At 42.0% G+C, this 26,576-nt stretch overlaps 1 protein-coding gene across 1 annotated transcript in view; it reads left to right on the top strand.

Annotated features, from left to right (window-relative positions):
- znf407 (zinc finger protein 407) overlaps positions 1-26,576 on the top strand; it is a 138,504-nt gene that overhangs the window by 74,932 nt on the left and 36,996 nt on the right. Inside the window, exons 6-9 of the mRNA XM_034128001.1 lie at positions 6,496-6,662; positions 15,612-15,695; positions 17,650-17,770; positions 23,671-23,849. Of these exons, the coding sequence (XP_033983892.1) occupies positions 6,496-6,662; positions 15,612-15,695; positions 17,650-17,770; positions 23,671-23,849 (551 nt within the window). The remainder of the gene's footprint in view (positions 1-6,495; positions 6,663-15,611; positions 15,696-17,649; positions 17,771-23,670; positions 23,850-26,576) is intronic.

Below are 26,576 nucleotides of genomic sequence, written 5' to 3' on the forward strand. Positions count from 1 at the left end.
TGTGTGTGTGTGTGTGTGTGTGTGTGTGTGTGTGTGTGTGTGTGTGTGTGGTGTGTGTGTGTGTGTGTGTGTGTGTGTGTGTGTGTGTGTGTGTGTGTGTGTGTGTGTGTGTGTGTGTGTGTGTGTGTGTGTGTGTGTGTGTGTGTGTGTGTGTGTGTGTGTGTGCTTCCCAGGCTCAAACTCAGGTTTGTGTGTGTGTTCAAAGTTGGGTTGGGGCTATTGAGCTATGGCTCATAATAAAAACAGGCAATAACAAGGCCACCACAGAGGGACCTGGCCTTTGTGCCTCCCTGCTCCCCCCCCCTCTCCCCTCCGTGCCACCTCCTCCCCCTCCTCCTCATGGCCTCTCCCACCCCCCCCTCCTAAGTTATGGGCTGAATAACATCGCAACAATATTAAGATAACATTTCCTGATTGTTTGTCAGGCAGGAGGCTCCTTCACCCCGCTTTCATCACGTCCACCGTGTTCATTAAATTGACAATTTGTATTTGCCCTACAGCGGGATAAACAGGAGCTTATCTGATGGGCCTGGTCTTTTATTATTTATTTCATTATCTTTTTTTCTCCCTCTCTCTCTCTCTCCTCCCCCTCTTTTCTCCCGGGATTGAAGGTAAACATAAATCAGCAGCAGCATCTCTGTTGTGCGCCGTTGTTTATATTGCAGTCATATGCAGCAGCGGTCCTCTCGGAGGAGCTTCATCTACAACACTCCGCAGACGCATGTGGCCTCTTCATGGAGGTTTTTAGTTGTTGTTTTTGTGTGACATGCTAGCCGCACTCCTGCAGGTCTCAGTATGATATAACTCCAGATATATTTCACTTTAAAATGCCCTGCTGTTGGGATAATTCTCAGACTTGTTCCTGAGAGATTCTGCTCTTCTCCCTACTTAGTCTTTTTTAAAGTTGCTGTATCCACTGCAGCAAGCCGGAGATGGTTGTCTGTGTTCACTTAGATGTTAAACTAGCACCATCTGATTTGTGTAACTGCAGTTGATGTGGATTAGAGCAGCATGTTTAAACAAGGAAATGAGCTTTGAGCTTCCAGTATATGAGTATCTACGCTCAAAATCTGGTGCTGAATCAGGAAGAGTTTTAAGTTTCTCTTGGTTTTATTCTGTGATCCAACAATCTGTCCTGAAACGGTGAAATAGTGTTTGGTATGATCTGTTTCTATAAATGCCATCCACTTTTATTGTTATGAAATAGGGTCTACTAAATGAGAAGTCATTGTCAGCTGATACACATTGGACAATTGGTTTTCATGGAGAAAAGAAAGTTGTCCTCTGGGACTTTTATAAAACAGAAGTGACCACTGTTCTTTTTTCCTTAAGCAATCCTTCTAAGCACCGTGAGCGATGATGTTGCCCGGTTCGATATCTTAGAACAAGTCTGTCGTCGGTCGACATTGTGCGGGCAAACGAAAAATAACGAAGCCAGCGTCCTTACTTAGGAAACACTTGTCCCAGAAATCTAATCTTTGCCTCATTTTTTACCCAACACCCCCCGCTCTAATCAGGTTTCAATTGACCGCCATTGAAGGAAGAGTCTCTCCTCAGACTCTTGTATAGGTCCGAAACCCAGTCAGACACCATTTAAGGCTTACTCAGTCTTCCTCCCAATATCTCGGAGAGCTCAGGGCCAAATGATTTAATCTTCATTCAGCTAATTTAGTCTGGATTTAAGCTGCCGGGTTGTCGAAGTGCAGAGTGATGGAGTCTGAAAGGGGAAAGGGAGAGGAGGGGAACAGAGACGAGAGAGATAAAGATAGAGCGATGGAGGGAGGGAGAAAGAGAGAGAACAGAGAGGGAGATGGGGGCTGAAGATGATGATCCATCCTGACCCTAGTGAATGCTGTCATGTTCCTCCCTCTAGGTAATCTCTCTCACTCACTCGCTATTTTGCATGTGAAAATGCTCTCCTGACAGTTGCATATCAGATACATTTTTCTCCCTTTTTTTCTCCCCCCCCCCCCCTCCTTTCCCTTCGCCAAATAAACAACAGTCTTCACTTTGAAGTTGTCTGTTTGTGTCAGTTTGGCTCGAGGCGAGAGTCGGCCTCTCTCCTCTCTTTTCTGTCTTTGTGTTGCAGTGCGAGAGCATCGGAGGATTATTTCCTCTCACCCACCAACCGGCCAACACCAAATGGAAAGGCTGTCCAAAAAAGACAGAAACATAATTAATAAAATCAATTAAAAAACATGCCAATAGATTAGTATGATGTGCCAACACTTGCAGTAAGGAGGAACAGGGGTGTCTGTTCTGCCTTCTGTAAAAAAGTCTTTTTTTTCCTGATGCAGTGAAATTAATAATGTTCATCTTTGTTGTCATTCAAAACTGGCCTCTTTTAAACAAGATGTTTGTTTATTTGTAACCCAGAACACACATTTACAGTCCCCCTCAACAACAAGCACCACCGCACCACTTGGTGGCGATAGTGAGTGAGTGGTTACGACTAAAGCCCTTTCTCCAACCCCTGTTAGAGTACAGTAACTGCTCCTGAGGGATTTCTATCACAATTAAGGCCAGTGTGGCTTGTGATGTTCTGACAGTAGCCCTATATGCCTGAACTGATGACAGGATCACACCACAGTATAGATATGGTAATGAGTGACAGTATAGACACTGTAGCATGCAGCTTTTCCTCAACGTACAGGCAAGAGGCCCACCTGGGTCTTTGAATAAATCTGCACGGGGTGTCAATCATGTCGCCTGGCTTTGTGATCAGAAGGGGAAAAGAAAGGGAGGAGATGGAAGGATGCAGGAAAAAAGAGAAGCAGAGATTTAATGACTGGAAGTAGAAATGATTCACAATTACAGTGTATTCCCCGCTGTGTCATCAGAGCTTGACCGCCATGTGAAAAAGCCAGTTAATGCAAAACGAAAGCTATTATTCTAATGAATGGTTTTTCCCTATTTGCTCTCTTATCTTTTTATATTCTTGTTGCTCTAAGATTGTTGATTGTGGTTTGGTCTTTCCATACATCAAGACCATCACAGATTCCTTTTACTTGGATTGTTTCTACAACTTCTTTACTTATATACCAATGTGGCGAAACTGATCTCAGCACCTAAAACATGCTTAGGCACACATGATCGTTATTACGTTATTGTAATGTCAGCCGTCAGTTAGTCATATTCACATCTTATTTCATTCTCATACTTTTTTACTTGCCTTAGGGAACCTGTGTAGACTCAAAGCACTGGTTTCAGGGATCAAATACTTTTCTCTTGACGTGCACACAACTATTCTACTCAACTATAAAAAGTACATGCATCTATTTTGTCTTTAGAAGTCATTGTATAATTGCATATGTGATGTGAAATTGCTTTAGACCGCCAAATTAATCTCCAAATTCACAACCTGTCAATCTGTAATAGCCATGTGTTGCACTCGGGTACCTGAGATATATCTAGAAATTATAAAAACTATAATTCCAGAATTTCTCTCAAGCTGTTTTGAATCATAAACCAGGTTGCTTCAGCAGAATGTCTGAATTAAACGTGGTTGGTTTTGAATTCCATTTGCAAAAAGCATTCTAAAATGATATTCTAAATTAGCAGACCTCTCTTTTCTCTCTTACTCCTGTCTCTTTCGCGTTCTCCCTCTTTTATACGCATGCATACACAAATTCACTCAACCTCTCTCTCTATCTGTCTTCCCTCCACCTCCTACCTTCGGTGTGTTTTGCATGGTAGCTGTTTAGAGGCAGTATGCATATGTATGGGCGAGACGGTGGATCGTGACGGGATCTGACATGCGGGGACAAGATCAAAGCGCTCCATCTGATCCCATAAAAACAGACGCAAACCCTCCTCTCATCCTTACAAAACCCCCACTGATAGTCGACTCTGCCAGCCCGACTCCTCCATCTTCTCTCCTCTCCCTCCTGCCTTTATTTTCTCCCTCCATCCCAGGGTGCCCACGTCAAGGCCTGCCCGACTTTGCGATTACGCCCCGTGATAAACAATGGCCCGTTTAGCTCATAAAGCAGGAGTGTTGTGCATAATGCTTACAATAAAAGATAGCATCTCTTCACTCATCTTATTTACCTCTCCCACGGTGGCACGGGCGACGAGCTGCTCCATATAAATACCACAGGGAGGGAGGAAAAACGGAAGGGAATAATGATGCAGACGTACATCTGTTGGTCAAATGAAGTAGATGAGAACTATTTTAAATCTGCATTCAAGCTTAGAGCCAGGTGATAAAGGCGCCATCTTAAAGCCGCTCCATCCTTCCTGGTAAGTGAGCTTAAAATGTCCTCTCAACTGGATGACATCCATATCACATTCAGATTCATCTTTATGGGACATAGAGATTGATATGGAAGCCAGAACACATTTTCCTTTATATCTCTCTTTCCACCTCCCCATCTTTTAATTCCCTCCTTTTCCTCCCTCCCTCTCATTCTCCTTTTGCCCCCCCCCCCCCCCCCCCCACCATCCTTCCTCCAGTAAGGAAGATGTATGAGTTTGAATTATTGATTCAGACACATGCTACATGCTGCTTGGAGTCATTATTTGTTCAGGTGAGTGTCATGCTGCTCGCTATGAAACAGATACCACGGGGATTAAGCGACACAATCAGGACTTAAAGACAGCCGCCCTCCCTAAAATAACATGGCCCTCGCCGCAAGACAAATGCTCCCCAAAACCCGACTTCATTTGTTTATGACTCGCACATTAGTCATCCTGTGCCTAAATTATATCGCGGAGGGTAAAGATTAATTCAAGCACAGGCTGCTTCTATTGTTTTTACCCGTGTGCGTTTCTTGAAGCCTAATAACACAGCAGATGAATATAGGTGCAAACATCCTACACATTGTCAACAAAATAAAACCTTTTGTTGGGTGGTAGGTGTCGGGATAAAGAACAGACGGATGTCCAGAGTAAAGAAAACAACACTATGCCTAGGTGCTATATAAATAAACTTGCCTTGCCTTGCCTTGCTATACAATAGTCACATTTTCTTCATCTTGAAGAGACACACACAACATGTGATGAATAGGGCTTTGTATTAATTGGAAGGATACTGGATACCCAAAGCTGAACTAATTTTTTTTTTTGGAGTGATACTTTTGTAGGAGGCGTGACACAGTTGGAGAAAATGTCTCGCTGGTTTGAACACTCTAGGGTTGGGCTTTACGTTGATGGGCAGGGATAACTCATCTGACTGTGACGGACTCTTGGCAGCTTTCTTCGGCGCATAGATAACATTTTGTGCGTTTAGTATTACGGTTCGGCTTTAGGTTAATAGTTCTGTATTCAAGATATAAGTCAATGATGCTCCATGTGCTTACTTTCATCTTTATTGTTGGGCGTCTATATCAAGCATTGGCTACGGGGCCTCTTTTTTTAAATTAATTTTTTTATTTATTTATTTATTTGACAGTGCACATTGATTGACATTTCTGTAAATGTGCCAGAGTTAGCCAACAGGCTATTTTTCATCTGCAGTCCCTGGGCAGATGTTGAAAGTCATCCTAAAAAGAAATTCACTTGAAATGACAGGTAAACACAATCAGTAAAACAACATTCAACATAGATGCTTATATTATGATAAAAGCATATATAAAAACATAAAAACTAAACTAAAATACATATTCACTAAGCAGACAGATAGCAACAGGTCAAGGCACAAACAGAGCGTTGTAAAGTGCAGATTGTGTCAGTGTTGATAGAGCTGATTTTCCACTAATCATGTTTTTAAGTTAGATTTAAATAAACTGCAGGTGTTTTGTTCTCTAATCGTTACTGGGATTGAGTTCCACTGTTGTGCAGCTTTCAAAGAAAAAGAAGATTGGCTGAATGAACTCTTCCTTAATGGAACAACGCAGTCTTAAGCACTGATACCCTGCTTTCTATACAAACATGTTCTTACAAAGACAATGGAGGCTAAGTGTCAGACCGTTATCACCGACTATCGTGGTAAGCCTAGTTTGCAGAGAAGTTAAAATGGCGGGAAGCTCTGATACAGGAGCCTTAAGAGAGAAGCGGGAGGTAAAATGTTGCTAACTGTTCATTTAGCCCTGGCTAAGTGGTCAGGGACGCTGGACAGGTGAACTATATTCCCCCCACTGGCCCTGCGGGGTGTGTATGAGTGTGTATGTGTGTGTGTGTGTGTGGACTGTAACAGAATTTCTCTAGTCCTCTGGGCCCTGGTGCAAAGCAGAGAATAAATGGTGGAGGTGGCAGGCCAGGACAGAAAAATCAATGCCTGCTTATACAGACATGACACACCAGCAGCCAACTGCATTCTGTGTGTGTGTTGAGTGTGTGTGTGTGTGTGTGTGTGTGTGTGTATGTGGGCGTAGATGTACAACACACAGTCATTTGGCCCTGTACGAGTACCCAGCAACCCCCATTTCCTCCCTCACAAGGTAGATCGTCTAGCATTTTACGTCAGCTTTGGGATCAGTAAATAACTCTTCGTTTTTTTCCCCTCTTCCTCCTCCTCCTCCTCATTCCCCTCTGCCTACCTCTCTACTCTTGCAGGAAGTTTGAATGTGAGTTGTGCGATCGCTCCTTCAGTGAAAAATGGGCCCTGAACAACCACATGAAACTACACAGTGGGGAGAAACCGTATAAGTGCGCCTGGCCGTCCTGCCACTACGCCTTCCTCAACCTGTCGGCCATGAAGGACCACTATAGGACGCACACAGGTGAGACAACGAGAGCCAGTAACCTCAACCATGAAGCATTACTCCCATACTCCTCCACAAACACAACCACAGTCAATCTAAACTGCCACAATACTTTTAACTGGCAAATAGTGTTCTTAGGAGTTTGGGACAAAAGGTCATTTATCGAGAAACTCTATACTTGGCTCAAACTAAATGAACTTTTTCTTTCTTCTATAGCTCTAGACACAATAAAGAGCGTGTTAACTGTGAAAATCTCACATTAATTAGGATTCTTCACAGCTTTGTTTGGAAAAAAAAAACATACACACATTTTTGGCTGACAAAAGCCATGACTTGTCCATCTGTAGTGATTTCTCAACATCCAGAGACAGTCGGGCACCATTTCTTGGCGGTATTGCAGATAGTCTTGTCGGATATGAATACAAATGATAGGGAAAACATGTCTGGATTTAATGTTTGTTTTTGTTTTCTGCCATCCTTCAGACTTTTAGAGGGTTGCTTGATTAGAGAATTGAGGTAGTGTTTATTCCCCAATTCCAACTTGTTGTCATGTGTATTTCCCCAAAATCCATCTGGTCACCAAGCACGTCTTTCCATAACCCAGCTGGTCAGCGAGTGTGTGTTCATGGAATCCATCTGATCCTCGAGAGTGTGTTTTCCCACATTGAAACGGGCCAGTGTTCATTTCTCCATGTTGCAAAATAGGAACAAAAAGAAAGAAAGACTGAATGCCAACAACTCGATAAAACAATAAAAGGAAACTTTGTATTGAAGTAATTGGGTATTGTTGTTTGTTTATACATTCAGTGCTTTTTCTTTCAAACGCCATTGGTCTTAAAGTACAGTACACTGTGGGTCTGCTTTTTTTTTTACTTCCTAAAAGCTTTGGATAGACAGATGGTGCGGTGGGCGGTGGGAGGATACTGTCTTGAATAATAGCCCCTCGATAGGAGCCCGAGTCAGGCTCTCTGAAAGTGTCTTTATGCTGCAGCCCAGCAGTTTCCCCTCGGCCTCGGTAATGTCCCACACACGGCTCTTTGATGCCCTTTTAAGTCAATGACAGAAGCAGCAGCCGCCAGTGGCCTGACAGCCTGACTGAGCGCTTGCAGGAGAGCCCTCCATCCGTCACGGGGGCCTGCTGTGTGTGCGTGTGTGTGCGCGTGTGTGTGTGTGTGTGAGGGACTTGCTGGATGTTTTTTTAAATGTGTTTTAACAGTGATGTAACGTCAAGGCGCCTCTGACATAATTAGACGTTTTATTTTCATTTGTTTCCAGCCCTCATCATTCCCCATCAGGCGGCTGGCGTACAACTGTCACCAAGCTGTCACCTGGTGTGTGTGTGTATGTGTGTGTGCGTCTTTGTGTTAGTTTGGCAGGAGGAAACAGACTTTAAGAGAGTGAGTGAAGTGATTGAGATGGAAACAGAATAGTGATGAAATAAGAGAGCTTGTAAGACCAAGGGTTACAGAGAACGAACATATGAAAATAGGAGTATTAAGATAGAACCTGAGACAGCCTCATTTCAGTGAGCGACAAGAACTGACTTGATTAGCAACATCCAAAAAAGCTAACACAATTCTGCTTCACTGTGACCCCCGACACTCCTTTCACCAGTTGTAATTGCTGCCAGGGTCGGACCGTTAGCTGCAGCTATACAATCATCGCAATCACATTCCAGCAGCCAACCTGACACACTGAAATATTATATGCATGTGTGTGATCTGTTTAAAGGTTATAAATCGGCTCCTTCACGGCACTAAAATGCAATACTAATAAAATAAGTGGGAGATTTTAAAGTTGAGCTAATCTCGCCTGGGAACAGAGCCGTCAGTAATGTGACTTACAGTCTTTGTGTGTGTAAGTGTGTGTGTGTAAATGTGTGTGGGTAACAGAACAATGACTAACTGGGGAGTTTGAACTGAATGATACACACATCTAGCTCATTATTCAGAACTCTTAAAAATGCAAAGTCTCTTAGTGAAGAAAAATCCAAAGTACTTTCTATGAAGGACGATATAGTGGGACGTTTTGAATGAGTTGTTTTTTTGTCAAGTGTGTGAAGAATAAGGGAGGTTGCTTTAATCCCTTAAAACAACATTTTCTAATCCCATAGATCAGCAGTCAATGGTATGATCTGGAGTAATCGCAAAATCATACACACAATTTTAGATATACAATATACATCATGAATGATGCACTAGAAGTACAACTGCAACATTTTGATACCACTTTGAATGACAAAGATTGCATAGCTGTTGCTTAAAGGTAGGGTAGGTAAGTTTGAGAAACCGGCTCGAGATACACTTTGTGTTATATTCCATGGAATGCTCTTAACATCCCGATAGCAATGAATATCTTAAGTGCTTTGACAAAAAATCCATAAAAAAATATCATCTGTGGAAGCTGTAGTACTGTAAAAAGCACGACCAATCATTTTAGCCGGCCCGGCTAAAATAACTGGATGGCCTACCTGCCTGTCAGCCTTCCATCTGTGCACAAACTTATCTCGTGCCCTCATTGGTCATGTGCGCGTTCGTGTGTGTTGGAGGAGGGGCTCTGTAAGGAAGTGACAGATTTTCTCCCGTTGTGTATTTTCAAATTCTAGCGATCTCGAGCCGGTTTCTCAAACTTACCTACCCCACCTTTAACTCGACTACGGACCTCAATTGTAAACCGCTACTAATGATGGCAGCAGACATACTTTTGTCTTCTTAACAAATGGAGTCAGTTTTCATAGGACTTAAGTAAGATTGAAACACTGTCTATAAAGAGTGTGAGTTTTATTTAGCCTTTTCCAAAAAATAACAATTGTGAAAGCATTTTGGCCCTGAAACATGCTGATTGTATCCTCAGTCTACAAATCAAATCCAAGTACTTTAGTAATCCCAGGGGAAATTGGGCTTCGTGAGAGTTGCACCATATCAGAATAAAATAAGTACATGTTTATATAAACATACATTGAAGTAAAAACTTCTAATAAAAGTAGCATGTTACTGTGTATCTAGTAGTGATTGCATATTTAACACCATTTTACAGGGTTCCTGTTTTAAAATAAGTCAATTAGGAGTGACTTAGTACTTACTTAGCTAGCTACAGCTGTTAAAGCTAGCTACATTTGTCTTTTCATCCGGCAAATTGATGGAAAGTATATAGAAATGCAAAGCTTGGGTCTACCCGTTAACCCAACCTGGTATGTACCGAGGCTGAGTTCTTACCACTTGCCTTGGTTTGAATCCAACTTGTCGCACTTTGCCCTCTTCCTCGCCCTTTCTAATCACCAGCTGAACTATCCAACAACGTAAAATAGCCAAAGAAATCTTTAAAACTTAATGTTTTACATTTAGGTCAAAAAGTATGTTAAATCTGACAGACATCAACTAAAAGGGACAGTTTCTAGCAAATTGTCAGACAAATAAGCACTTGATGAAAGAAAATAAAACAATACATATTTTGTATTTGCTCTCACTACTACATTTGGGCCTAACAAACAACCAAGAATAAGCAGCCCCTAAATGAAAATGTCTGATTTCACCATCCTGTGGATAGAGTTGCTTGTTGTGACATGCAGAGTCCCCCCCCTAAAAAAATTAAAGTTAACACCTCCGCTCTCCCTCTCCTGCCTCTAACGGGATCCATTGTTCCTCTCTGATTTGTGTGTTTTCTATGTTAATCACTCCCTCCTCACACACCAGTCGTGTCTGAGGGAGGGGGGCGGGGGCGGGGAATTCAGTGGTCGTCAGCCGCCAGGGTCATTTGTAACGGCTGATGAATGAGCGACTCAAATAAATAAATAAGTGCACTGAATCTGACCCACCCAGCTTTTCCCAGGCTCTTGGGCATTGGGGGGGGGGGGGGGGCTGAGGAAGGTTGAACACAGCGACAGGGCCACAATTGATTTCCTCATTGCTTCAGTTTGTCGCTTAATCTGGCGATATGCTGATAAATCTTCGCACTTTGTCAATTAATTTCCCTGAAAAATGAGACCCAAAATGGCGAGCACATCAATACAGCAGCGGATTCCGTGTCACAAATTAAGCGGTAAAATTAATTGCCCTCCCATCCGCTCCTGCTAAAACATAACTAATGAGGGAGGCAATTATAGCTGCATGCAAGCGCCTCTGGGGTTATTTAAAACACACATACACACACACAGACTCACATATATACTTTATATATTCACACACATGCAAAGAAAGGTTGTATATTTTGACTTCGAAGTCCTTTTTATTGTCTTGCATTAAAGGCATATATTTAATTCCTGGAAGAGTTGGTGGGTTGAAGTGTATCATGGGAACAAAAGAGGAGAAATGATGAGCCAATATTCAAAAAGCCAAAAAGTTTAAGTGCTCCAAGTGCAAACACATTAGCAGGAAATGTAGTTTTTTAGGGCATTTTAGTGTCTAGACTTGGTACACTGAGTCTTTTATGCTTTTAAACAGGGTCCTTTATATCCTTAATTTGTTTTTGTTTGGTGGTTGATTAAGTTAAGGTAAGTGTGAGATTGAAGTTAGAGGCTAATTAATGTGGCTCTAGGGTTAATGTTGCATAAGGTTATTTGGTGTCGTCTTTTGTGGTGAATCAGGAAAGAGGGAAGTCAATGCAAGCTTGTGTCCTGGATGGGGGTCCACCTTGCTTTGACCGCATCCTCCAGCGTTGACAGCAGCGTGTCACTCTCCCCCAACCCCAACTCGCCGTCCCCAACCCAAGTCCCTCAGAGGGCTGACCGCCACAGAGCAGCAGATGAAAAGCACACATGTAATTTATCGCCAACGTTTCCTCCTCAAGAATAATTGTGGCGACCGCGGCTGGTAGCAGGGATCGATGGCTATGGATTTTTCTGCGGTGGGGTCTTGTAGCGTTGGCCGTAATGAGAGTTGGAAGGGAGGGAGGGCAGGAAAGGAGGAGGGACCCGTGCAGTTTTTCTGATAGGAAGAAAAGGTCTGACCAGATCCTCAGTAACTATTCCAGAAAATACAGAACACTGGACGACTCTTTGTTGGTCGGTTTTGATGGTCCTACACAATCACAAAATGATCTGCCAAAGTTTGGACAAACAGTTTTAAATATCACATAGATTTCTGAAGAGTTTTTTTTCATTCTCTTCTAGAAAGGTTTATAGTGGGCAGCCACAAAAAGCCCTATTTAGGATATTACCTTATTTTTATGAAAATGTGACGCCAGTTGCAAGTTTTCGCAACGTTTTTGACCGGAGTCATGAACAATATCCAAACATGTTGTTTATTTAACTTTTTATTTTAGTTTAGTCATGTATATAGGGTAAGGGTAAGATAGATATTGATTTGAAACAGAATGTTAGGGTTTGAAATATCAATAATGTCCTTCTTTTTCCCCTCCATCTATGGGGCTAAGTTGTGATTTCTGCAGTGTTTCTGATAGTTATAGATCATTTGTCAATCAGGGTGATGTATCCTTCCTTATTGCTTATGTTTATTCTACCTAGTTTGTTTCCATTTAATTTAAGCAAAATGCTAGTTCTTTTTTTTTTTCATTAAGTTATATTTCTTAACCAAGAACATCCCACATGAGGTATTTGGAACAGCAAATGAAAAGGGTGACTTAAAGCGGCCACAGAAAGCAGCAGAATGGCCGTGTTATTATATTAAAACCTTGTTCCCTTAAAGGTCATTCACGCTGGGATATAAAAAGTGAACCTGGACCGAATGCCCCTTTTCTAGGCTGTTTTTCTCCCCCTCTAAGTGGCACTGCATTAAAACTCTTCTCACAGTCGAGTGGCTTTAAATGGGTGTAATAGAGGAAACTTGAGGCTGCTTTGTCTCTGCGGACCCGCTGAAAGCTGTTATCTGTGCAGAAGAGCAGCAGAGGCCCAGCTGGAAGAGTCACCCAAATGTGTTATCAGCGTGTGGCGAGAGTTCAACATCAGCATTCAGATGAATATTTAGGCGATGGGGATCTCGGCTGCACGTGATGCACACAGCTGCAGCGCTTGTGTCTGTATGTTAGAACGTGTGCTACCTACGGTGATCCCATGTATGTGCGGAAACTTGCTGATAGACGACACATGCACTTCGATGTGTGTGTGGGAACATACAACACTGACTATAACAATCTTGTGCAATAACCACTGCTATATCCACTCAAATACAGTTTATTATCATTACTGACTGCTACCTCACACACTTTATCTGTTCATGTACTTTTATAATGTTTGTAGCCTTTATTTAACCAGGTTAAAAAATCCCATTGAGATCAACGATCTCTTTTTCAAGGGATAATGCCGCTTCTAATTCTATATGGGCCAGCTGTGGCTGTGAGGTGGTTGCTTGCCAACCTGAAGGTCGGTGGTTCGATTCCCAGCCACTGCAATACACATGTTGATGTAATCTTTGGGCAACATACAAATGTGTGTGAATGTTGGAAAGCACATTGATTGTCACAAAAAATAGAAAAGCTCTTTATAAAGTAAATGTAGTCTGTTTGACATTTACCAATCTTTTTTAAATTTGACTTTTTATGTTTTTTTTCTTCACATTCTTGTCTCTTTATTTAATATAAAACAATGCAAAAATTATGGAATAGTTATCGAAATCAGCAATATGAAAAATTGTAGGTGAGCTAAATGTTTGATAAGAACAAAATATTTGAAAATCTGGTTCTTACTTAAGTATTGTGGTGCTGCAGAAAAGTCCCAGCTTAAAAATGGTATTCTACAGACTTAATAAAAGAAATCCTTGTTTGGTACAGATCCCCTAATATATCTAACCTTGATTATCTTAATATATATTTTTATAATTATGTGAAACATTTTTCAAAAAGGATCAATCCTTATTATATCGGGAATCATATCGGTTATGCCATATCCTTAAAAAGAATCCCAATTATTTATTTATTATTTATCTAAAAAGATGCCCTATTAAAGATGTTAGCCTACCTATTGTACTTGCATTTATTTGCTGTAATAGTCAAATATTTCGCACTGTGGGTTGAAGAAAGGATTTCTGATTCTGATATCTGCATCTGGGTATGTCAGTGCCTATTTGCCTACACATCTGCGCCCATTCTATAAATGTGTTTCCCTGAGTGAGGCTTATCACAAATGTTGCTGTGTGTGCGCAGGAGTGTGTGACTGCCTGTGTGCCATGGCAGAGAGAGAAAAAAAAGAGTTAGAAAGGGAGAGAGAGAGACACCATCATGCTGTTAATGACGGAGCCAGATGCAGGGAAGAGAGCAGGAGTGTAAAAAAGCTCTCCACGCTCCCCATCTGGAAGGCATCGCCCCCAAATGAAGTTGTACAAAACCATCCCATTGATAATAAAGCTAATTTTTATGGCTCTGACAAGTATGTAATTATGTTCAGCGGTGCTTTTCAGATTTTATCACAGTCAATAAACCACACTGGCAATTTCCCGTTCCCCCATTTGACATATTTACACGGATCCATCTGATTGGAGGAATTAGTTAGCAGTGAGGGCTCTGATGGATATACACTAGTGATCTGTGACTTCTGCTGCGCTCATCTGTTAGCCACCGCTCATCTGTTCACTCTGTCTTTTCTTCTCTCGCCTTCTGCCTTTCTCCTCCTTTCACACATCCCTCACACAATATTTTCTCCTTCTTTGTCTTTACTTGAGCGCCCACTGCCTTGCTTAATGACATTTCAGCAGTACTCAAGTGAAGGAGGTATCACTCCTTCCTTTCTCCATCACGCGAAAGGATTCAATATTTCATGAAATCTACTTCAATAACCTTTCACGTATTACCACCACGGTGTTTAAGCTTGCAATGCAATTGTATTTATTTTTTATTAATGTCGACGCAAGCTTGAAATGCAAAAGTATTAGTGACAGATATTTTACACTATGCCATATTCAGTTGAGGTAAAACAACTGAGATTAGACAAATGTCATAAATTGTGTACCTTCACAAACTCATGTGCAGTTTACTTTGCTATTGTTGGCATTAATTGCATCTGCAGTGTCATAATACGCTTTCATCCAAAATTATATCAACAAATAGAACATGAAACTGTTAAAACATATCAAAAGCATAAACATGTTGTCATTTAATTCAGTTTTATAAGCTTAACTGGTGTCTACATCCCTAAATATTAACGGTTTGGTATCCTTTAACAACATTTAGAAATATCTATCAACATGAAATGTTGATCATTATCAAAGTCTATAAACTGTGATGGATATTTATCAAAGACATTTTGTGCTACTTGCAAAAGTTGGATGTGTATATGAATTGTAGTTTGAAGAATTATATTTTTGTCTCATAATGGATATCTGGATTTGAATGAGTGTATAAATGAATAGTTAATCAATATAGTATAAATGTGACGAAAGTTAATCTGACCCTATCTGGTTCTTGCTGCCTTTCCCCTTATTCTGTCTTGATTTAATGTCATTTTTATAAAGGGGCGCTATTATGCTCCTTTTCAGGTTCAGATATGTTTTTTGTGCCTCTACTGTGACATGTCATGATGTCAAGACAGAATAAGGGGAGAGGCAGCAAGAACCAGATAGGGTAAGATTAACTTTCGTCTCATTTATACTTTAATGTTAATGTCTTTATTTTCCTCATACTGCCTGTTCTGCAGCACCTCTTTTCACCCTCTGTCTGAAACCAGAGCCCAGTCTGCTCTGATTGGTCAGCTGGCCGGCTCTGTTGTGATTGGCCAACAAATTAGAGATGTCCCTCCCCTTAGCACGTACAATTTGTATGAGCGCTAGCCAATAGAAACACATATAGTGATGTCACTGTTACTGAAATAAAAAAGGGAGTCCAATGGAGGCGTGGGGGGAGAGAAACTCCCTCTGGAGGGAACTTTGAGGTTTTAGTCATTGCAGACCATTGACTTGTACTAAAACCTATAAGCTAAAATCCCCAAAAAGCATAATAGGGCCTCTTCATTGTCATTTCTTTTACCAATGTTTCCTAATGCTTTATCATTACTTTTTGTCTTCTCTCAATCTGTCTCTATAGGAGAAAAGTCTTATCTGTGTGACCTGTGTGGTTTTGCTGGAGGCACGAGACACGCCCTCACCAAACACAGACGCCAACACACAGGTAAGCAGCAACACACACACACACACACACACACACACGCACACGCACACACCCTGAACTGATGTCCAAAACTAATCTGAGCACACACACAAACTGTGCAGAGCTTCATAATCTTGGACGTTGATTGACACTCACCTTTTTCCACAGTTTTTCCACAGTTTTCTTTCTTTCTTTCACACACACACACACACACACACACACACACACACACACACACACACACACACACACACACACACAGGCACATCAGTGTGACATGCCGCTGTCAGTGATAGGCATGTGTACCAGTATGGCTGACTGAATCTGAGATTTTTAATTTCAGTTATCATTTCACCATGTCATTCTGTCGCTTAGGGAAATTGCATTTTTCAGATAGGCTGTCAATAACGAGCGCTTTTTTTTGGAAATTGGGATAGTGAAACAAATACTGTTCTTAACCGTTGTCTGGCAGTCGCCCAAGGATCAAGAATCCTGTTATAAATATTCATTTTGGCTTTTTATAATTCATTTTGTTTGCTACCATTTCCTATTCCAATCCTCCAATTTCTGTCCTGTGTTGACATGTGTCAATTCCACTGATTTAGCCACGCATTCAAATGTTGCCATGCAGCTGCACATGAAGGGACCACCATGTCGGACGGTGTTTGATTCATAGAGATTTTACACAAGGCCACTGCTAATGTCAACATTTTTGTGGTTTGAATCTCTGAAACAACATTCTGTCATTATTTAGTTTCTTATATTTCCCATTTTATGCCACCATTTATGTACCATGAGTCAGTGGCTAATGAAAGTCTTGTCAGTATGGAAATGTCACTAAAGCCGTATTTAAAAAAATATTGGAGACTACAAGAGTCAACTGATTGTCACGTTAACAAAACGTCTTCAATGTTCTGTAGGTTAGAAGCTCTATAAAACAGCCTGAGCTTTGTATTGCAGGTTTTAAACTACGACTGCCAAATAAATTAACCCCTTACTCTGATCTGCCATTTGAAAAATGTTTAAATACAAAACTTTGCCATCACTACCTTGACCCTGTGAGCATGCTTTTACCATTAAGAGTATTGCCTTTTAAAGTTACAGTTAACTGACAGTTTGAAAACTCAACTTATACTTTATCTTTTGACTACAACTGTATCCAGCATTTCATCCTAAAAAAATAAATGGTAGTTCAACTACTTTTGGTGTTTAAATACAAACAGAAAATTGACCACAGGACTTTAAATAAGCACACTTTACAAATAGTTCCAGATTCAAGGGATATTAATAATTTAATTGACACAAACCCTTTCTGTGCTAACACCTAAACTCCCATGCATCATTTCACATATAAACAAATCTGCAGTGTTTTGAGTAACCAAGCACACAAATTGCTTTCATTAAATGTAGATAGTGTAGTTTCACAGCGAATTAAGAACTGTTAATAGCTGTTGTTGCAGCAATATATGCCACCTTTTTTTTTAACAAAACAAACAAATCTATACAGCACCAAGAAGATTCACCTCCCAACAGTGGTGTCTGAAAAAGTAAAGTTATGCATAATAAACAACCTAAGTTGCATAAATCGAGTAAAATGTTGCCACACGTTTCCAAACCATTTCAATTGTAGCCCACCTACATTTCAGAATCAGAGTCATAATTCCTTTATTTAACCCTAACCCTAACGCGTAGGGCATATTAACATTGTTACAGCTCTATTACAGAACAGATAAAGACAAAGAAAATAAAACAGCATAGAATAATGAAGCAAGGATACAATAATACAAAAATAATTATAGCAGCCTTTCAAAAATTAAGTGAAACATGTAAAAAAAGTATCTGCCAGCAAATGGCAGTAATAGTAAAAGTATATTATTACATGAAATACATTTGTATCTTAATATGTCTATATGTGACATTAATGTCATCTTCGGCTCATCACCATCCATTGTCTCTTTTCATTTCAACCCCACAGGAGAGAGACCCTTCAAATGTAAGCTGTGCAGCTTCGCCTCCACCACGCAGTCCCACCTATCACGGCACAAGCGCGTCCACACCGGAGAGAAGCCATACCGCTGCCCCTGGTGCGACTACAGGTACCGGCTCATTGACCCGCCCCATGGTTGGTGGAGCTGATGGCCGCCACCATGGCACTGATGATCAGGGGGTTGATAGGTGGGAGGTGGGGGGGGGGGGCATGTAAGTGAGTGAGTGTGATGGTGAGATAGCAGGTGGCATTGTGTGGTAGTTTAGAGGGTAGGTGGGGGTGGGGGGGGGTGTTAATGCTAAAGGCTGTATGTGTGTGTGGTGGAGGGCAGACAGGTGTAATCTCCACAGCACGACTCCATCTCATCACTCTGCCATCATCAACAAGCCCAGCCAGATCTCCCCCCAACACACACACACACACACACACACACACACACACACACACACACACACACACACACACACACACACACACACACACACACACACACACACACACACACACACACACACACACACACACACACAATGTCCCCTCACTGGCAGGTCCCTGTCATTAAAACACCATCATACCAGATCAGTAATTACACAGGAAATTGTCGGTGAAATTGAAAAAGTTTTGGCTGGCGTTGCACATCTCCATCTCTCTCTATCTCTCCCTCCGTCTCCCCTTTCCTCCCTCCCTCTGTCTCTCTCTTCCTCGTGAAAGTGTGAAAGGGAACGATCTCAAACCCATCATTGGTTTTAGATGTACTCGTCATTCCTTTTTTCCCCTCTGTGACAAAGTCATTTCGGCAGCTTGCTACACCTGCTCCGCCGCAGTGAAGCGCTCTGCTCATTTCACAAGTCTTTTAATACGCAGTCCGACTTACTGAAAAAATTAAATGCTGAGACGTAATAATTGCAGTCAGGCTATTATTTCCTAATTATCACAGGAGTAACTCACCTTGTACCTAAAGTTATCATGAAGTATCTCTCTGTAATATCAATTAAGGAACGACCAGTGTGGGAGATTTTAACTGACGTTTCATTTATGATGCATATAAGGTATTCAGAGGAGGTGTCATGTAACTGCGTGGGGTGACTGCCCTTGTCTTGTAATATGAGGTCAGAGTTCAACTACATTGTTTTTAGGCCAATGAATGGTCTGTTTACCACTTTGGTTCAGACTGAAATATCTCAACTACTATTGGATGAATCCAACCAAACCTGGTGATGCACTGACTTTATCTTTAGAGTCACTACTTGGTTGCCAGATTTGTATTTTTTTGTGAAATGCTACATCAACAATCGGATTGATTGCCAGGGCACTGTATACAGGACTTCATGTTGACTTCAAGTCTATTGCTATGACTATCTTCTGACACTTCATCATGCACCAATCAAAGTTTTTACGTATAAAGTAAAAAATACACCTAAACATGACCTTCCAATTAGCCTTAGCTGTACTTTGTGAAGTAGTAAGTAGAAAATGCTTGCATGCTAAATTAAGATGTTGAACACTAGAAAAAATAGACCTGCCAAACATCAGGCTCTTAAGCTGCAGCCACACGAGGACGATAACGGAAACGCACCGAAATCGTTATCAAAAAAGTCTTCCGTCCACACGCAATAGGCACCAGAAATGTGTCCGTCCACACGAGACAGCTCGAACCGCTGGAGACGCTGTAGTACATATGCCGGGCCTGTAAGTGGCGCTGTACTTCTGCCACAAAATACACCAAAAGCAGCGAAGAAGACTTCTCGTGCATGCATGGTTGCCATGGTTGCCCTTCTGTTTATTCTTCGCGCTGGATTTAGCAGCAGGGGGCGTAATCACGGAGCCGTTTGGCCCCCCAGTGCGTTTCGTCCGCAGATCTACCCACCTTGGGACCCGTTATCGTTATCGTTTTCTGCGTTTCCATGTCGGCCTCGTGTGGCCGAACCGTCTATCTGATAGAGAACTGTAGCAGATACGACCGTTATCGTCCTTGTGTGGCTGCAGCCTTAGTGTTGTCTAACTGCCTGTAGTCAACGGATACATTTTGGAATCACAATTAGATGTTTTGCACAAATCTCCATATGCACTGTGACAGACATTCTGTACCTCGTGATACTAAACCTCAGATCCCAGCAACCTGCATTTCATTGAATTGTATTCAAATGTCTTGGTAATCTTATTCGCCAAACGCTTTAGGATTGATAATATAGATGAAAAAATATGAAAATGTCTGATTTATTTTCCCTTGAGGTCACACTTTGGTCCCATATCAAACCACTACAGTAGACTCACCCCAGAATCAGAGATACCGTAAAGCGAAAATGTTCCTGGCCCCATTGTTCCCACACTGATACTTAATGATCATTACAGATGGGGGCCAATGAAACAGTAAATTAGAATCCCAATTAACATTTTGGTGGCCCTCAGGGGTTCTGAACGGTCCTGCAGGCAGAGGAAGGGGGGTGGGGCAAGGTGGGAGGAGGGGGAGGTTGGGGGAAACGCCCCGCTGGCTTTCTAATGTGAGGATGAGGAATTGAATGTGCGGGCCCCAGACAGCCTCGAGGGCCCTCGCCTCCACCCCTGCTTACTCTCTGAATACATGTTTAAAAACCCTGACGTCTCTGGTGGCCTGACCACGATAAGGAGGGACTAGATGACCTATGACCTCAACATTTTAAACTTATTAAAATATGGTGCCGTTGTAAAGACATATTTAGGTCTGAGACAAATGAATTAGTTGTGCGATTGACAGTTTTTGCTCATTTTTTCACACGTATATATCCTATTTCCACTATTAAAATATCCATATTGAATGTTATCTATGGTTCCCACTTGATACAATGTGATCTCCATCAAGGCTGCTCCTCAAATGCATGTAAATGAGCAGGGAGTGAATGATCTATCAAATGCCACTCATCTGCTATCCAGACAGTGATAGATAATAGAGAAGGGATAATTATAGTTGGGGAATAGTAGTAAAAATATTCTAATGGGAGTCCTGGGCTGTCAATTAATGATGTCTATTTGACTATTCTGCAGCTATTTATGCAAGCTGCACAACTTCTTTACTCCAGTTTTTAAGGAATAATTTATATTGTTCACAATGACAAGGTTTCTTTTCCTCATTAAAGTCACTGTTGCATCTTAAGCGGTCTAATTGATACATACCCTCTGACTCCTGCCATCCTTCCATGGCTATTATTGTTTATCGAATGCCGCTTCATTCATGTTTCAATCTACCTGTTTAAAATTAGTTTCAATTGGAGGTGATGGCGGCTTTGAGGATGACACTCACCGTCAATGCCAGGGAGGTTTGTGACCTTGTAAAGTGAAGGGAGAGATGAGGGAGGAATGAGCGGGGGGGGGGGGGGGGGGGGCGGGACATTAATGATGATAACTGGGCCTCCTTGGCAGAAAAAGATCCAAATGGCACCAATGATCCTAATACACCCAATTCCTTAACACACACAAAGAAACACATTTGAGTCTCCTCTAACGAAGCGCCTCTCAATTACACCTCTCCCATTACCATACACTCGTTGGGAGGAGGAATATGGAAATGGCTGAAAATGAAGCGGGAGACACAGAAAGAGTTAGAGGAAGGGGTGATGCATTCATGGAGCATCAGAATGGCTGATTCCCATGGTGAGTGCGCGGATGGGGGAGGAAGTTGAAACAGTGTTGGACTAATTAATACGGTGTATAGTAGGAGGGCTGGTGTGGGCTTTCACTAACTGTGACACCTGCTGACTCCTAAATGCACGTTGTGTTGTTTTAATATGACAATTACTCCCCCCCCCCCCCCCCCCCCCCCCCCCCCCCCCCCCCCCCCCCCCCCCCCCCCCCCCCCCAGGAATCCACCCGCACTCTCTTTAGAACCTTTTAGCTCCGCTACAAATTGTATCTATTTATGCTCCCACTTTCGAATAAGAAATCAGTTCACTTTTAGTAAAAAAATAAATGCATATTTAAGCAGCTTGATTTGCCGTAATTTATGAGCATGTGACAGTTGAAGTTCTTACGTCTCTTTGTTTTTTTCATTAAGCAGAAAAACAGTCAGCAGATGTTGCCATGATTTGTCAGTGAACCTGTTATAGTTGTGCGTGACGGCTGTAATCACAACAGTGTGTGCCAATCTGTTGGCTAAATGATTGAGAATATGTGTTAATATCAAGTCAATGAAAATCTCATGTATACTTTAAAAGCTCTTCACACTCCTTACACTCGGCATTGATGTAAACCTACAAGACCTTGAATGTATATTACTTTTATACTAGGACTAAGTAAAGCATCATTCTTTCCGGGGCTTCTTTTTATAAATATAATATTTAGTCAGGTATTCTTGTACCGCATATCATTTCAGAATTAAAGGATGACAAGTATTGCTTAACTTTAAACCAACTCCAAATCCAAATCCCTCACTTCCTTTGAGCCTAGCATGACCTTTTCCAACATAAATCAAACGTTCGTGAATTAGATATTTCTTTATATATCTAATTCAATAAACTGGTAAAACACACATTCCTACACTACTGTAAGTAACCACTTAAAAAAAATACCCCAACCGACTCCAGTGTTGACTTTTGTGAAGAGCCCTCATTGTTCACCAGTGGCAAATGCTTATGTTTTTCATACAACATCAACAGAACCCAGTGAGGGCTCTCCTTTTTCCTTTGTAAGGCCCCAAGTGGATCCGGGCTGGACTTGTGGCCCCATGATGGAGAGAGGTGTCTCTGCAAAAGTGAAAACAAATTCTCTCCTTGGCTGGCGTGAGCTATGGCACTGTGAGGCTTTATTGTCCCGGCCAAGGTGATAAGGGAGAGTAATTGCGTATTATACTGTCCGAGAATGTCAGGTCCAAACTGAGCACGAGTGCCCAATCCATCAACACATGACGCCGTGTGTTTATGTGTGTGTATGAAACTGTGTTCTACACTGCACATGCTTCGCTTGCATGATGCATTATGTGCTTGCTTGTGCACATGTGTGTAAGTGTTTATGGATTCATGTCTGTATATCTGCAACCGTGAAGTCATATCAGAGATTTGTATTTTGGCAAAGGTTTGTTTATGTCTATGTTTGTATGAATGTATGTGCATGTTTGTCTCTTCAGTACCCCATTTGTGTGTGTGTGTGTGTGTGTGTGTGTGTGTGTGTGTGTGTTTGTGTGTGTGTCTGTAGGCAGGTTTAGATAGAGCCTGGGAGCAGGTCAGGCAGCATCATTAATCAGAAGAGGGTTGTGTGTGAGTCTCTGAGCTGACATCATTACATCCTACACCCTGCAGTAGCTCACTGCCCTATCTGAACCGCCCAAAGACCCACAAATTCCTACACGCACACACAAATATTACTATACCTTTCCTACTATTACTAAAAGATACATAATGCATAACAGCTGTCTTAGGACACCTCAGATATGAAGCAAAAGAGTGACAGTAAAAGGAATGATCCAAAAATAAAGCGTATGTTGTTTCTTACCCTAGAAAAAAAGTACATATCCCGCCTTGCTTTCACCAATATGTTACAGTTTCCTCTCAATTTGCTTCATTGTGGCCACACATTAATAAACTTGCAGGACCGCAGGAATTCAACCACTCATAACCTGATTAAGACCAAAGCAATTACACTATAGGTGGTTTGAAAAGTCATTGAAAGTACACTTGTTAACTCCCTTTTCTTCAGGAGATGATTTTACAGCGAACTTAGCAGGCCTTTAGATTCATGCACGGTCTCACAATGGCCTTCTCCCACTGCTACCGCCACCCCCACAACACATCCAACCCGGTCTATCCGTGTTTCGCTTGGTCTGTTTCACAGAGGCGTATTTAGGCAATGAATGCTTTGAGAGTGTGTGTCATCATTGCCACAAAATAAAACGTTAGTAAAACAAACCTTTCTTGGGAAAGTTGCCAAGTGGTTTATTTCGTGTTTTCTCCCTCATGACTCTCGTCTTTTAATCATTTTTTGTATTTTTCTATCTATTCCAAAAAGCAATGAGGCCCTCTTATCTTTGTTTGTCTCCCCCAGATCTAACTGTGCTGAGAACATCCGGAAGCACATTCTCCATACGGGCAAACACGAGGGCGTGAAGATGTACAACTGTCCCAAATGTATCCATGCCACCAACTCACCCATGGAGTTCCGCAACCACCTGAAGGAGAGCCACCCCGATATTGAGAATCCAGACCTTGCCTACCTACATGCAGGTATCTAATTGTTCGATTTCTACTCTAGAATCCCTGTTCATTGAAAAATTCACCATTATCCCTAATGAGAAGTCTCTAAGGAGTAAGACATATATATATTTAGAACATTGCCTTGATGACAGTCCTCAGAACGTTTGTGTTTGAAGGGCATTGGAGCTCCATGCTTACAGGAATGTCTAGCCTGAGTTTAACCGTGAGGGGGGGTTGCCCATTCCTACCAAAGTTTGAAATATAGGATCCAGAGTTCCCTGTGCTTCCTTCATTCTAGGGACTAAAGGTAAGGGTATATCATCTCTTGCTGTTGCTGCTCTTTACCGATCATTTTGTTTAACATTATGAAGGTGCCAGAGGAAATCAGTGAAGTGCACCTTTAAGTTCCTATGTTGAGGATCGCTTGGAACATATTGTCTATCTCATGTGTTCCCATTGTTTCTGCCATTTTGACCATGTAACTTTCCATTGTCTGACCTACCTCTCGAAACTTCTTCGTTTTGATTCCTAACTTGAACTCAAACATCTACGCACATACAGTATACCGAAAGATAAATGAACGTTTGGATTCACTGTATGAGACCAGCTGGCTGACCCAACTACCCTGCCCGGGCTCTATCATTCCACAGAGGTCAGATCTTCCAGAATCCTTGAGCTTGTTTTTTGTCAATGCTTCGAGCCCTGCTATTCAATGCTGATGGAGGGCACCCAGACACAAAGAGGCAGCACTCGAAGATTGCCGGTCCAGCCATCCCTGCCACTCACTCAGGCCACGGAGACAGATGAAATCTTGTTCTTCCACTATTGGTTCCTTTGTATCCCAGTGTTCCTCCTTTGTCCTTGAAGGCCACCAAATCCAATCGCCAGAGTGCTTGTCCTTCAGGGGAGCAGAGAGGACAGCCTTTATCCTGTTATTCCTTTGACCTTACATAAAGCAGTAGAGTAGGAATAGAGCACCATGGGGAAAAAGGCCAGGCAGGGACATTTCTGGAAAATGGCTGTATTCTTATTTCCTGTTGAAACTTAATGGAGTGTCTTTGTGCTGACTCTGAAAAGTTTATCAATCTGGCTTATTCTTTGTCAGTATAATTTATTTTCTTCCAATTCAATGACCAACTTCTGTCTTTGATCTTCTTTACTTCCATGTCCTAACCTCTCGTCGCAACCTTTTTACCTTCAACTTCTCTTAAAACACCTTCCTCCTTCATATTCTCCATACCCTCTCACCTTTAACCAAAGCACACCTTTACGCTTCTTCTTACCCTTTCACCCCTAGGATTTCCCCAACCTCTGTTTGTCCTTATGCACGGCTGACCTTTTGTAGAATAAGATTCATTTTGTTGAATTTTGTCCACCTTTGTGTGGCCTGTTAAGAAAACTACAATCATCCAGAGTATTTCTCTATCCACGTCAAAGCCAATGCTGTGGCCTCATCTTAAAGGTGGCTATTATCTTACTGTGATTCCACACAGCTAAGAAAGCAGTATGGGTTTCAGTTCTCAGTGCTATGAGTGAAGGTCAGATCTTGTGTCGTCTTTCAGTCATCCGGAGAAAACATATCCTTCTCCTTCAGTCAAGTTAAGCAGCATGTTTTCAAGATGTCATCATGACTCTACTTCATATTCTGGTCACAACATACCACAGATATGAACCTAAAATACAGCTTATGGTGTTTCTAACCCTAGAAGATGAAAATGTACAGATCCTACTTTGCTTTCGACAATGCATAACAGCATCCTTAAAATGTGACTTCATTGTAGCAACACGTACATATACTATTGCAGGACTGCAGAAACTCTGACCCCAACCCTAAGCCAACCCGATTAAGACCAAAGCAATCAAACTATAGGTGGTTTGAAAAATCATTGAAAGTACACATGTGATCTCTCCCTCTCTTTCAAATGAGGGGGAAAAGGAGGTGGGGGTGGTAGCAGGAAGAGCAGTGTTTCATCTAAGTAGACAGAACGAGACCAAAAGAAAGAGACAGGGGGAAAAAAGATTAAGAAGGTAGATGTTGAATTAACCTGCTTGTGATTGCTCTCTGTCAGAGTGGCACCAGGGCCAGCAGCGAGAAGCAAATCATCTGTGATGGCCCTTCCCGCTGTTCCCCCTTTGAAAGACACAGATCAAACGCACACTAGTCTCTTGCAGCCCCTCGCGCCGGATTGATTGACACCCGAACGTCTCCGCCGCCGCTCTGTCTTTCCATATCACCCTCTCCCTCTCTTACCCTCTCGCTCTCCTTCTTCCCTTCTTTATTCAGCGTCGCACTTCAAAATTAAAGCCCCTTCTCAAGGATGAAAGCAGAGGTCCTTTGCAAACGAAGGAAGAGAGGGAATTAGACCCAGCAAGTGATGGAGGGGAATGATGATTAGAATTAGAGGGGAAAAAAGGAGGAAAAAGGAGGTTAGATGTGTGAGGGGAGAAATGTTGCTGATGGGACACATTTTAATAAAATGTTAATGACAATTGTCTTCCTTGTGCGATCTGCACAGAGATACGCGTTGGCTGTGAGATCTCGGCTGAGATAGCTCTGCAGCAGAGACAGGGCTACAGGTAGCTCGGAGTGCTGCGACTTTGTTAAAGTACCCCTCTGCTTTCTTCCTAGTTAAAATGCTGCTAGTACTCTGTGACTGGAGCAGCTTTGGGAAATCGTACATTTCCCTCTTCCTTTGCTATCTCCCTCCAGCGAGGTCAGCCGTGGTTTCAGGGCAACGGCTTTGTTAAATCAGCCTC

The sequence above is a fragment of the Trematomus bernacchii genome, unplaced genomic scaffold (assembly GCF_902827165.1).
Source record: "Trematomus bernacchii unplaced genomic scaffold, fTreBer1.1, whole genome shotgun sequence".
Taxonomy (NCBI): domain Eukaryota; kingdom Metazoa; phylum Chordata; class Actinopteri; order Perciformes; family Nototheniidae; genus Trematomus; species Trematomus bernacchii.